At 40.2% G+C, this 13788-nt stretch overlaps 1 protein-coding gene across 1 annotated transcript in view; it reads right to left on the bottom strand.

The window, feature by feature from the left end:
- Window positions 1-263: 263 nt before the first annotated feature.
- LRP5 (LDL receptor related protein 5) overlaps window positions 264-13788 on the bottom strand; it is a 124762-nt gene continuing 111237 nt past the window's right edge. The window contains exons 17-23 of the mRNA XM_063158758.1: window positions 12214-12339; window positions 9059-9295; window positions 8392-8502; window positions 5515-5751; window positions 4103-4242; window positions 1137-1234; window positions 264-647 (exon numbers count right to left, since the gene is read on the bottom strand). Of these exons, the coding sequence (XP_063014828.1) occupies window positions 386-647; window positions 1137-1234; window positions 4103-4242; window positions 5515-5751; window positions 8392-8502; window positions 9059-9295; window positions 12214-12339 (1211 nt within the window). The 3' untranslated portion in view covers window positions 264-385. The remainder of the gene's footprint in view (window positions 648-1136; window positions 1235-4102; window positions 4243-5514; window positions 5752-8391; window positions 8503-9058; window positions 9296-12213; window positions 12340-13788) is intronic.

Genomic DNA, 13788 nt, shown 5'->3' with positions numbered 1-13788 from the left:
TTAAATGACCTTCATCCCACAAGCCACTTAGTTTTCTTGTCTCACATTAACAAAGGAACTACATACACTTTTTGCTTGTAAAAACGCGGCTTATAAAATGCAGAAAGTTTCAACATTCCCTCCCCAAATCCTTTGGAGACTGAGTCATTTACATGACTTCAAAAAGGCAAATATGGCACAAAAGAATGGAAATTAAGTTAAAAAAATCAATTTTATAAATATTCTTCCTCTGTACAATTTTTCACAGCCCCACCCCTCCCACCCATTTTTATTCACATTTAGTTTTGTTTAATTCCCACCCAGATTTATTTTTAAATCATAAAATATATATTTTAAATCTGTTCATATTTTAAAATATTTACAGGAAAAGTTCCTTCTGTTGAGGTCATGAAGAGTCTGTACAAGGAGAGGGTGGAGGGGGGTAGAGGTGAAAATAGCTTCGTTCCGTGGCAGGAGACGGAGGGCAACTCTCTTCTGCCGACATGTACTGACTGCGAGGTGTGGGAGGAGGGGGGTAAGGGTCTGAGTCTGAATTTAAATCTATGTAGTATTTGTTGGCCTTCCATCGACTCGTGGTGTAGTCACTGTCACAGACATCTGTGCTGCACGGGGTTGTGGGTGGAGCTATCCCTCGTATCAGGTACGGCCTGCAGGAAACCAAAAAAAGACAAAAGCACATGCATTAGTTGCAATCTGGGGGGTAAAGAAGGAAAAAATAAAGAGATTGAACAGCTCTGTGTGTTCAGCCAAGATGCCTGCTCATTAATACCATGTGAGCCTTAATTCAGACTCTCAGAGAGATCCAACAAGTACCTGAACTGTGTCAATTTTGAATGGCACAACTACCCTCAGCCAGTGGCACATTCTTCCAGCCCCTAACCTACCAGAGGAGACCACTATGACCACTTAACCCAGTCACTAACAAATAGATTACTCATGAAAGAGTTTTAAGATAAGAGAATGAGCAGAAAACACCAACAGGGATGCTCAGGGACTGTTATAAAGCAATATAATGTAGATAATTTGAATGGTCATTTATTAACAGAGGAAAAGATTTTTAAATTAAGTCTGAACAAGATCCAGAACTAAAGGCAGATAAACAGAAGATTTAGCAAACCTTTTTATCTGAACTGTACCTGTAAGATCTTGTGTTTGAAGGAATGTTTGAGGAATAAAACATCTCTGCATTGTATAAGGACCGATCGGTAGCTGGGGAAGGTGGAGGGTTCAAAATCTAGAAACAACAGGAAAAAGAAGTGTGACATTTTGGGTTAATTATACAGTTTTATTTAGACTGAAAATAGTATTGATGCCTTCACCCTGTCATTCATCCTTATTCTAGTTTGCTCTCCTAGCTGCTTGGATGTGTTAATGCATTTTTAAAGATCACAGATGTTCATTACAAGACTTTGGACTTAGGTACTGTGCAGGCCTTCAAAGTTCTCAGTACAGGGAATTTTCTTCCTTGCCACATCTGTTATTATGCTGGAAGGCTGGAATAAAGCTGGAAATGAGACCCAGTTTGGTTGAATCTGAGTGCACTTCCTTGGACATAAGGACTGATAGCATTCTCAGCAGATGCTAATGGAAATAAAATATGTTCCACTCCCAGACCCTAAAATGTCCCCAGTCAATAGTCGGGTCAGGAAGCCAAGTTCCTCTACTATAACTAATAAAACTCCATCCCTCCCTGAACACTTCATTTACACTCTTGTTCTGTAAACATATCATTTTGGCAGAGTTCACAATGCAAAAAGCCTATGAGGTAAAAAATATTTCTAGCCTATCTATGTGTGCATATAGATTGCATACACACACACGGCTCAGCTATGAGTGCTTACACACAGGTTACTGGTAGCCTTCACACAGGAAAAAGTTTAGCAGGCTTCACAATTATTTAGGATTCTTCCACCATCAGGAAGTTGAACCTCTGACACAGCCATTAGGGCATTGGCCTAAACCTAAGAAGAGCACTTTATCTTTTCCAGTGTGGAAAATTACATCATTGCTGCTGATTGAGCCTTGCTACTGATGTGCACATCTTGTACACTGCCTGCCCTGGGCATTCGGCCAACTCATGGCCTGCCCCATTGACCATCCCTCCTCTGCCTCTGCTCCTCTCCCACAAAAACACTCTAAAGTCACTGAGTGGAGATCATTGTCTGGGTCTTCACTGTGCAGCATCCAGCAAAGTGATTTCTGGCCTTTGAGCTGAGCTCACTGTTACTTATACTGACAAGCCCTGCCCCCAGATTATGCAAAGGGAAAAAAAACCTTTGCCAGCTGGGGCATGATGAGTAACTACCCCAAGGCCATCTTTCAGAAATCTTCCTCCTTGGAGGAGCACTGCATGCTACTTGTGGGTTCACTCCTATTGACACCCTGAGCTGCATCAGTAGCACTTCATGCTGAGACTAAATACAGCGAACAGTGTCAGCCAGGATGCCTGTAGCCAGATTCTCAGGTATGTAAATGGCATAACTTCATTGACACCGATTCTTTCCCAGTCTCTATTCACTGGAGCACCTCTCAGTACCACTACGATGTGTTAAACAAACCAAAAAAGCCAAGAAAATGAAGATGCTCAGATCTATCGTTTTGGTTATTATCATAAAGCTGGGTAATTAGCTACCACGCAGAACTCACCAAAACATTTGGATTAAGCAGTACCTCAATGCAACAAAGCCCTTGCAATAGCTTCCTTCTAAGAACCCAGCATGCCTTTCATGAAGGAAATAGGTGTATCATCCCTGCAGGCCCTGGCAGACACAGCAAAGTGTGGAAAAAGAAATCCCAGCAACAGTCAGATTAACTTTGGCCAGAAGTCAAACGGGAGAGTTGATCTTTTGGCCGACACAGATCCCATAGAATCACACAGGCAGATCAGCTCTTGGGCTTCTTTTCTCTTTCAAGCTTTACTTAAGTAAGTGTTTTTTCAGTTCATCCTTTTTAGCATGGTACTGACACATCATTCAGGTCTAGCATGAAATTGTTCAGCACATTACAGAGACACTGGTGATGCATGAGACAAGCTAAATTAAGAGGGCTGCTGAGTTCCTGACTTCCTCTGCTTCTTGATGGCCTCACAATGCAAGAGGTATGTACCCAGTTTTACCTTACCAACAGATAAGCTCACAAGCCTCTCTTTTTCATTTTTGCCCTTCTTAAAGGGACAGAAAGTACCTTTGTAACTGGCCAAAATGCCATCAATCAAAATGCCCACACAGCCCATAATAGCTTACATGTAAACATAAATGCAGGTATACCCACACAGTGTGTGGGCTCCTGATTCAATACTACACAAAAATCCCCTCCACAGCTGGCACATCAACTCTGGCAGCTTCTTGTGTGTACCTAAAATCCAATGGATGTATTGCTCAGAAGCACAATGGAAAAAAAAAAACTCATGACAAAATATGCTGGCAAACAGGAACCTTTGTATGTCTCTCCTACATATTCAGAGAGGACTCCTTCCATTCTGAATATACACGTCGGAATTTGTGAAACTGTGATATGGGGACAAGGATTCTGTCACTTCTAACACTCAAAAGTCAGAAATGGAGCTAAATTATAGCTGAAAAAATGTAAAGTAACCTCTGCCTCACCCTGCTGTACCAGTATTTTCCCCCAGTGCATGCACTTGGTTTTCCAAACCTACATTCGACACTTGATCTAAACAGCAAGTCAAGCTTATTTCATACATGTTTGTATTCCAGTCCCCTTTCATTTTTGCTTGCCTTATTATTCCATGTGTCCCTGCAGCATTAGGCAGTGCAAAATGTCATTGGGTCATGGCCACCAGAGTTAACAAAGGAGGTGGCATCTCCAAGGGAAAAACAGAAGTATCCAGGGATAAACTAGCTGAGTATCACTCTGATAACAAAACATTTTGGACATCACAGAGCACTGTATAATCCTGATGGACTACAACAAAGCCCTTTTGTGAAATTTGTGAGTGTCAAAATGGGCCTGCATATCACAAACAGTAACACCCAAGAGTTGTTAACAGTTGTTAACATCTACTTAGTAAGCACAAAATTTCACCTTTCCTTTCTTCAGAAGCAGGAGATACCCAACTCACTGGTGTATTTCCCAGACATACCTGTGGATAGAAAGTGGCTTTAGTGCTGGATGAGCTGCTTGAAGATGCTCCAGTAACATGGTTTCTGTCATACAAAGGGGCACCACTGCTTCCTCCCATGAGACTCATGGAGCTAATCATGGACTTTCCACAGGAGATGCCTGCATTGAAACAGAGAGGAAGACAAGGTTAGATAAACCACAGTGTTATCTGTCAATGCCAAACAGAAACCAAATCCCTAGTTTTGCAAACCCATGCAATGATAATGGTTGTCACACCTTGGGAAGAGTGCTTTATGTAAAAATTTCAGGATTACAAGGAGCAGACACTTTTTGTAAAGAAAACATTTCACCCTCACACCTACTGCAGCACTGAACTCACAACCTACTATCACACTGCTGGGAAAGGAATCTTCAGAACAGCTGATCCAAAGTGCTCACCCAAATTTAAGAAGAAATTTTCCAGTAAACAAACTTAGGCAGTTGCAAAACAAACCCCATTATACAAGGCCCCCCCAAAAACCAAGCTTGAGACCTCCAAAGTTTCCATTTCCATTGCAAAAAATTCAATTGCACGTAAATGAAAAACTGCAAAACTCAAATATTTTTAATGTTAAAATCAAATGTTAATATCAAATGTTAAAAATAATCACAGTGAAAATTGCAAATCAGCAGAGACAAAAGGAAGAAAACTTGAGTTAGAGGAAAATGGAAGACATAATTCTGTTTTACTTTAACATACTCTTAACTCAGACAATTAATTTTCAGCTTTTTCCTGTCAGACTATTCAGTGCTAACGTAAGAGTTAAGTCTGGGAAGTTTTCAGAATTTTTTTTTCAAATGCAGGAAATATTTATTACAAGCAGAGTAAGTATTTGTAATCATCATTCATGATTATATATCCTTCTGGGAAATGCCATGGTATTAGAAACCTGTCTTTTCTTTAGAATTAGCATAAATAATAAGCTTTTCAGCTGTTGTAACTTGCCACAACAATATGGATTAGAAAAAGCTAACAAATATGGATGAGAATCAGAATGACAGCTTGGTTTAGCACCTACAGAAGTACAGATGAAAACCACTGATATTCGCTTTAATTAGAAAAGCTTTAGTGTGAAGTCCAATTTAAAACATCCCTGCAAAGATTTCACCTGCAATTATTTCATCCTCTAATTTTATCTCCTACCACAAAAACCTCTTTATAATCACAGTAACATAATTTAAGCAGGAATAGCTGACCATAGCCATTAAAGTGCAAGAGAAGCTAATAGATTTTACATATTTGATTCAAATGGCAGATTCATCCCAAAACCACCGGGCAGACCAACATCTAATTTCTGCTCTTTGAAAACTCCACACCCAGCAGCCTTTACCACGTGTAAAACTCCAAACCCAGACAATGGAATGGTGCTGGCGGGATGCAAGCACCCTTACCAGTGAAAGTGCCGTGCTGAGAGCTCCCCGGAGCGATGAAATTGAGAGGGACGTGCGGGGTGCCGCTGACGTACTCGTGCGGGAAGGGGCTGTTGGGCCCGGCGTAGCGCTGGCACACCACGCGCTGGCACACAAAGTACATCCCCCCCATGACAAACAGGGACAGGATTATCCCAATGACAGGGCCAATGGCACTGCTGTGTGGCTGCGACTCGTCTGAGGCTGGCTTCGATTTTTCTGCAAAGAGAGGAGAAGGAAAGGAAACATGGCCATTAAACATGAAGCAGTGTATGTGCTGCTGTCCTGGAGCTCATTCAGCAAATCAGGCAGCACACAGCCATTCACACAGTGCCCTTAAAAGCATCTGCATCACACTCAGGCATCTGTGACTCCAGATACTCTGATTCAGTACACAGGACTTCATGCTTCCTCTTCCCCTCCATAAAGCAGTATGAGCAAGGTACTCTTCTTTTTATTGAGCAATTTATCTTGTAACAGGATTACTTCTCATGATAGAACAAAGGTATAGAAAGTTTCCTTTTCTTTCCTGCCCTCCACAGTCAATGGGTCAAAGATGGAGGATACTCATAAATATTAAGTCCTTAATCAGAAAGGATTGCCCTCTCAAAAGCCATTTGGGCTAGCAGTAACATGAAAAATCAAGAAAACTTACCAGTAGGGAAGGTACCGTATATACTAAGCAGTGGATGTTTTCCTAGCCAATACAGGTCTTAAAACAGAATACTTTTCCTTCCTAAAATATTACTTGCTTTCAAAGAAACCCTACCTTATAAATTGGAAGGAAAACGCAATCCAAAGTATCTCAAATACTTTCTACTCATTATTTTTTCCCCTTATGTAGCTGAATGTTAAACAATAAAAGGTGCTGCAGTATGTGAGATGATCTACACCTCACATCTCTCCCTGATTATGGGTAACACATTCAAAATTCTTGCCAGATAAACCTGACACCTCCCTGTTTTTCACATATGCAATGGTCTTCAGGGAAAGCAATTTTTTCCATGTGACTCACACATTTATAATTTTATTCTTTAACATACACTAATAGATATATTCAAAAAGTCAAGAAATCAAAATAAACTTGTCCAAACTTTACATGCTCTGTTCTAACTATAAACCGCTTCCCCCTTGTTGAAGTTTTAAGTGAAAGGGTTCATATAAGATTCAGGCCTTCATAAAATTTTTCTCCGGTGGTTCTGGTTTCAATCTCAGTGGAAGGGAATGAAAAACAACTGAAAATTGGAGAAGGAAGATAAGGAAATACAAAGATCTAGGAATACACTCTTAACAGCTCAGCATCCAGAACTTATTTCTGTCTTAAAGTCTTTTCTTTTTTTCACACTTACTAGTGCATGACAACTTTTATGTCAGCCAAGATCCTAATTTTCAAATAGTCAGATTAGTTCAGCCACGTTACCAGAAAAAAAAGCAAAGCCAAAATTAAAACATGTTCCCAAATTCGCTATTTTAAAACACACAATTCTCATTTTGGTTAAACCTAGCTTCTTTTGAATGCAAGATCCTTATCTAAAAGGCAGCAATCATTTTTATTCCCTACTTGAGTTCTTTCCCTCAGTCAAGTGGGAAACCACAGAATGCTCTGTTCCACCAAGAGGTCCAGAGGAGACAATCCTATGTCTACATAAAGACACATTTAAACCAGTTAAGACCTAATTGCAGGACTGGACCCAAAGTGCAAACAGGAAACAGCTGCATTAACTTGGCAGCAAGAAAGTTTGCCAAGTGCACGAAGAAACTGAAGGAGAAAAAAGAAACAAAAAAAAAGAGGAAGAAGTGTTCTTATATTATCCAGGAAACTGGAGGAAAGCTAAAGAGATAAGATGTGGGAGAAGCATGTTCAGTTTGACATTTTCAACAATTTCTGTCTCCATTCTTTTTGCCTTTTTTTCTATTCAGAACTAGGGCTCCTTTCACCATTCTTACTCATGAATAAACTTTTCCTTGCAGTATCCACCATGAAGATGGAAGGAAGAAACAAGGCTACCTTGGACCAAACCTGGTGAACCCTCCTCTCATCCCAGCAGTGGCACAGCTTCTGACAACTGGTGCTTCAAAACATGACAAATCTAAGATATTAAAAACTTCACAAGCCACTAAGGCTGGTCCTATAGGCAATGTAAGTGCAGCATTTCTCTACACAAACCCAGTGCAAGCTATTTGTTCAGAATGAGCTACAAACAGAGCAGCACAACTATCTGCTTTTATTCTAAAATGCTTTGTTTCAACTATTTTGCTAAACCACATGTGTGATTCTAAACGCTCCTTCCATCTGCCCCATTGCCTGAATATTTCATGCTCTAGTCACCCCAAGTACAAAACAACAGAAATTGCAAGAAGAGCAAAAGTAAGTGAATTTTACTGTCCACTTTGGACTGCAAAGTAAAAGACTCTCTAAGGACTAACACAACAGCTGCCATCAGCATGTCTGTAACTTGCACATACCTACTGCCATGAGAATTCAAAGTTACATTTTTCCCAGAAAAATCAACATCTCTCCATATATTCTTTTCACACCTGCACTGTAAGAGACCAGTTTGTGGTCTCTTGAGGACACTTGCTCGTTGCATGCTAGCTCCTCCACATAATTAGCCTCCAGCTTGGCCCTGTTATTGCAGTGAATAGGGTTGCACATTTTTAAAAGCCACTCTGAGTTTAGCAGCAGCTCTGCAAGTTCCAAGGTGCTGAGCACAGTCAGGTTTCCCTAAGGATAGCTCTGAAGGCCCTTCTGCACTATTCTTCCCTGAAAGAATATTGCTCTGCAAAGCCCAGGGCTCTGCCCAGGGGTGCAGAACATGCCCAAACACAGCAGCTGCATGTCAAGAAAAGCCATCTCACCACACATGAGCTCGTCAGAGCCGTCGATGCAGTCGGGAAAGGAGTCGCACTGCTGCTTCAGGAGGATGCACTGCCCGCTCGCACAGCGGAACTGGTTGGGCAGACAAATTGCTGCATGGAAAGAAAGGGAAAATCAGGTACTGACAGCACAGGAGCATTTCAGCCTCTTGAGAAAACTGAAACAAGTGAGTTTCATATTATGATCATGTAGGTGCCAGAACACTGCTGTGGGCAAACTGCAAGCCTGCGCATCTCTGGTTCTCCCCCCTTGCTGTTACACCTCTTACTCAGTGGAGCTAAAATAAAATTCTGGCCCCAGTAACTCCCAATCCTTTCTCAAATCAGTCCTGCTGGGGCAAAACTAAGATCAAATCAGCAAGAATCTCTTACATTATCTAATAAAGTGTGGTTGATCACCTGACATGTTAACAAAATGTTGTAATGTGGCATATTATAAAACCTTATGTACTCCATACCTACATTATGTATACATAAATAGATATATTACATATAATATATCCTTGCTAAGTAACTGCTATATTTCTTATCTGTATTCAGGAACTTCTGACTTAATAAAAAGGACTTGTATCTAATACATTTCAAGAACAGCTAGAATCCCAAAGGGATGCTTATGTTAGAACCACGAGTTCAGGAAAACTGATCTTACTATCACAATCTGCTTCATCAGATTTATCTTGACAGTCGATTTCTCCATTACACCGCAAGTGTGCATCAATGCACTGTCCCTTCTCACACTGGAACTGGGATGCAGAGCATATGGGGCAGCTGTCTTCATCACTCTGGTCATCACACTCAGGAAACCCATCACACCTCCATGCCATTGGGATGCAGTCAATCTCTCCAGTTGCACACGTAAACTGGTCTGGGGAACAAGTTGGAGGTTCTGGAGAAAGAGAAAACAGATCAGATTTGTATACTCAGCCTTATCCCCTTCAACAGAGTAAAAGCATGACAGAGTTTGTCAAGAAAAGAACTTATTCTTTCCCTAGAGTTCTTCTGTACTACACTAAGATTCCAGCTTAGAGGAAAACATGATTCTGCATAAGGAATGAAATTTTACCAACCTCATAACAAAAATTGGATGCAAGCTGATAGAAGAAGTTTGCTTTAGCAGTCAAGCACTGAACTAAAGACAGGAGCTACAAGTACTTACTCTACAAATACTTGCTTTGTCTCTAACAGTCGCCTTTTGGAAGACACTGTCATATACATAAATTCAAAAGAATACTCAATTTCTGATTGCAAACCAAATTCTAAACAATTCTAATCCCTGCAATTGTATTAGCCCGGACCAATTCTTCATTAAAAAACCTGACACATCGAGTTAATTGGCAATACATCTAAAACATACAACATGTAGCTTCTACAGTATCCGTTTCATTATTTTTCCAGGGTTTTTTCAAAAATTTTCTGAGTCTGTTATGAATTGAAAAATATGAATGGAGAAAAAATAATCTTTATAGAACTAGTAAACATTAAGCTACGCTCTGTTGCTCGAAAGTCTCCAGGCTGCAGGTCAGTGAAGGTTCAGAGAGCAGTGTAAGGAGCACGGCAGACCTGCCCTAATCTTATATTCTCTCACTACAGACACAGACCACTTTAACTTGTGCTGGGACTTCCTTCAGGTTTGACTTTTCATGGACCCCAAGACTCTGGTATGACTCCTTTTCATGTCCATACAGTTGTTCAAGTTGCAGTGAGGCACTGATAGCATTAGACAGCAGCTACAACCCCATATAGAGATGCAACAATTATGCTCTGATAGGGCATCCATAGCTGCTTTCTTCAGAATGTCAGGAGACAAAAACAATCCAGGTCAAGGATCTATTGCAAAAAAATGCTCCAAATTCTTACATACAACAAGTCACCACACAATTTTCCACTATTGTTATCAATGAAAGAAACACAATGGGCAAATCCACTCAGTTGTTGTCAGTAGCAATTAGTTACAGTCAAAAAGTGGGGCCATCTCAAAACAGCCCTGCAGCAATCACATACATTTCCACTAATTTGAAAAGTTGCTGTGTCAAACCCCTGTGACATAATGACATCATTTAGCAGAGGCAGCCACTCCTCCCCACAGCTGCTGTTGCCCAGTAATGCTCTGAGCAGATATTCACCACTTGGATTAAGAGAGAACCACAACAGGCCCTACCTATAAGAATATGACCAAGCTAGAGGTGTGCTCTGGCACTGAATGGTAACACTCCTCTGGAAGCCCCGTGGGCTTTTCTTAAGATTCAGGCTCAGGAACTTCACAAAGAGCCCAGCATAAGGAAAGTTTCTTAGCTGTATGAGTATTTTTTCTCCTGAGGGTGGTGCTAAAAATTCTAGAATTACATGAAAACAGTTTATAAAGTGCTGCTATCCTTTCTTCATTAGGGAGAAAAAATTCAAGAATGAGACAAAAGTGCAATCAAGAGCTTGAAAAACAAAATGCAAATAAAAATCAAAATGTGCTTGGGTTTTGAAAAGATTATGATTTTTTTAAAGTTTCTCATTTATGATTATTTGGAGGAGGAATATGAGAATTACAAATGTAGCCAGTGACCTGACAGCTGTAGATAAGATAAAGATGCCAGACACACACATTAAGGTGAATTATATTTTGATGCAAGTGTGCTGTTTGTATAATTCAACAGACAGATCACTATTTCTGCATTTAAAGGCACACTTAATGTTGCACTGTGGTTGCACTTGGCAAGAACAAGCTTGCATTAAAAAACTTGACAAAAGCATTTGTAAGGATGTCCAGAACATGGACAAATGCTCTCCAGCCAACTAAGCTATTTTGAAACACTGGGTAGTGGCTGTTACTAGGCCAGACAAGATGGGTTAAAAACTGTTGCAGGCTTAGTGGAAGATTAGAAGAAAAAAAAAAAAGGACACTGAAATGGAGGTCCCTGAATTTTTAGATTTATAGCTGAAGCCCCAAAGGAGTGGAATGTGAGACTCACTCACTGTCCACGTTGTGCAATAACACTACAGCAAGAAGTATAATTAGATTGATCCACCCTGCCCTCCCCATGTAACCACCACTACTCTAAAGCCACATAACTTGTTGTGGTCATGGGAAAGAAAACAGTTTATCATGGAAATGACTGTCCCATGGGAGTTCAGAGTTCAGCCAGAAAATGAAATCCACAGCAAAATAAATACATAAGAAGTCAAAAGGACTAACAGAGCCAAACAAGTTAAGGTATAATGCCTCCCAAAAAGAAACAATGTTTTGTTTTAAATTCCCCCTGCAAGTGTAATGTTAACAGTTTTTAAAAATACTAGGACGGTAAAAGGGAAGGCTAAAGTTTTCAAAAAGTCTACCTCGTGGAAAGAAGAGAGCTACCCTAATTAAAAAGAATCTCAATAGAGCCTGCATTTGATAGTAGCCAGTACAGTGTTTCACATTACGAGGCCAAATTAATTTCAAAGACTGGGGTTTCATACTCTGGGAATCACAGGCACGATTTCTGCTGCTAGGTTATCACAGGTTGATGCACTGTAACATCATCTTATAAACACTTGTTAAAAGCATAAACCTGTCACATCATACAATTATAAAAATCTCAGTAGAAGATGTAAGTATTTTAAGGTCAAAGAAAAATATTCAGCTCAATGAGAAGTCACATGTGCCCAAAACCTCAAGCAGAAAACATCTGGTAGAACTACCGAAGATTCATTTAACACATGATGCAGCACAACATATACAGAAAAACTGTAAATCCACATTTTGGGTTGGAATGCAACATAAGCTGCCACATTTTTGATACAAATTGAGTGGCAGTGCTGTTAAATATAACTCACCTCCACATGTTAAGAGATTCTGCAGAAGCACAAGGTGCTCAGGGCATGAACATCTTGGAGTTCCATCCCCTTTGGCAATGCAGATGTGTGAACACCCACCATTGTCACGGGAGCATGGATGCACAGCTGGTGAAACACACAAAATAATATTATGTAGCATAAAACAAATTATAACTATTCCTCAATAGGGCAAAATCAAAAACTACTCACAAACCACTTCTGTCTGAGTAACCAAGATTTCACTACAAATTATTAGGAAGATACATGCAGGATTTTTCAGTTCAATGCTTGAAAGCTGATTTATTACTTCATAAGGACAAAATTTCCCCCAGTCATAGTAACAGAGCAACTTGATAAAGTTGAAGATGTCCCAGCCCCTTGCAGGGGGTTGGAACTGAATGACCTTCAAAAGCTGTTTTCCAATTCAAACCATTCTAAGATTCTATCATATGGAGACCTTTCAAGAACTTCTAAAAAGAATTTGGGAGCTGAGGTGAAGAGAACTGAAAAGGCAGATTTGGGAAGGCTGCATTTACGTCTTACCTAGATCCCTCCCTTCATTTCTAGGCTAGGCAGCAAGAAACAATGTATGTCTTTGTTTAAAAACAGGAAGGTATGCATTTGTGTTCCTCATCAGTTACCCTGAGAGGTCCTAAAAGAACAATTTTCTAATGAACATTAGGTGGATAAGAAACAGGCACAGAGATGGGAGGTCACTACCTGATGACCCCAGCCCAAAGGAGTCAGAAGAGACTCAGTCTCTTGCCTGCTTATTCAGGCTGATAGCTGAGCATCTGCTGCAGCAATCTGTGGTGCTACAGCCTGTGTCATTTGTGATGCTGCTGAACAGTGCATTCTTTCCTACTGCTCAGCACCAAGAATTTACATGGGGAAGAAATTGTATAGATATCATAATTTCTCCGCCAAAGTTGTTTTCCAACTGTCCAGGCTTCTCAGCAACCTGCTTTCTACCTTTAAGAAATGAATTAGTTTATACAGTGTTTCAGGCATGAGCTGCTCATGCACAGAAGTGTATGCATATATACCTGCATGTGCCTATGTATATTTACTCCCCTGCTGTAACAGAAATCACCTATGTAGAAATTTTTCAGCTGCAAAAGAGGATTCCTTTCTCTTATCTTAAATAAACACATGGGGGAAAAGCAAACATCTTTTTCAACGCTGTTGAGAATGAAACAAAATCTTTTTGCTTCAGTCAGTAATACCTTTGAAATATACCAATATATGTGAAATGTGCGAAGTGGCACAGAAGAAGAAGAGCTGGGTATTGTGAAAGAAAGAATCTCTAGGTCATGATTACCCCACAGAATATACTACAGTTTAAATGCTTATGTTACCTGATTTGTAACAGCTTACCCACATACACAAGTTCAAAAATACTTCCAGCCATCCCAGACACTAATGCATGTGACACATAGAGTGTTTGTTGTGCGCTGAATAATTTCTTCTGAGAATTAAAGCATTATACAGCAATGTACCCTCTCTATATTAAAGACCACTCATCACAGGCAACAGAGACCTCTGTCTCCCACATTTTGTTTGTGATTTTGTATT

Source organism: Melospiza melodia, chromosome 6 (genome assembly GCF_035770615.1).
Source record: "Melospiza melodia melodia isolate bMelMel2 chromosome 6, bMelMel2.pri, whole genome shotgun sequence".
Classification (NCBI taxonomy): domain Eukaryota; kingdom Metazoa; phylum Chordata; class Aves; order Passeriformes; family Passerellidae; genus Melospiza; species Melospiza melodia.
Note: the sequence above shows the minus strand (reverse complement) of the source record. Positions and strands in the feature narration are given on the sequence as shown.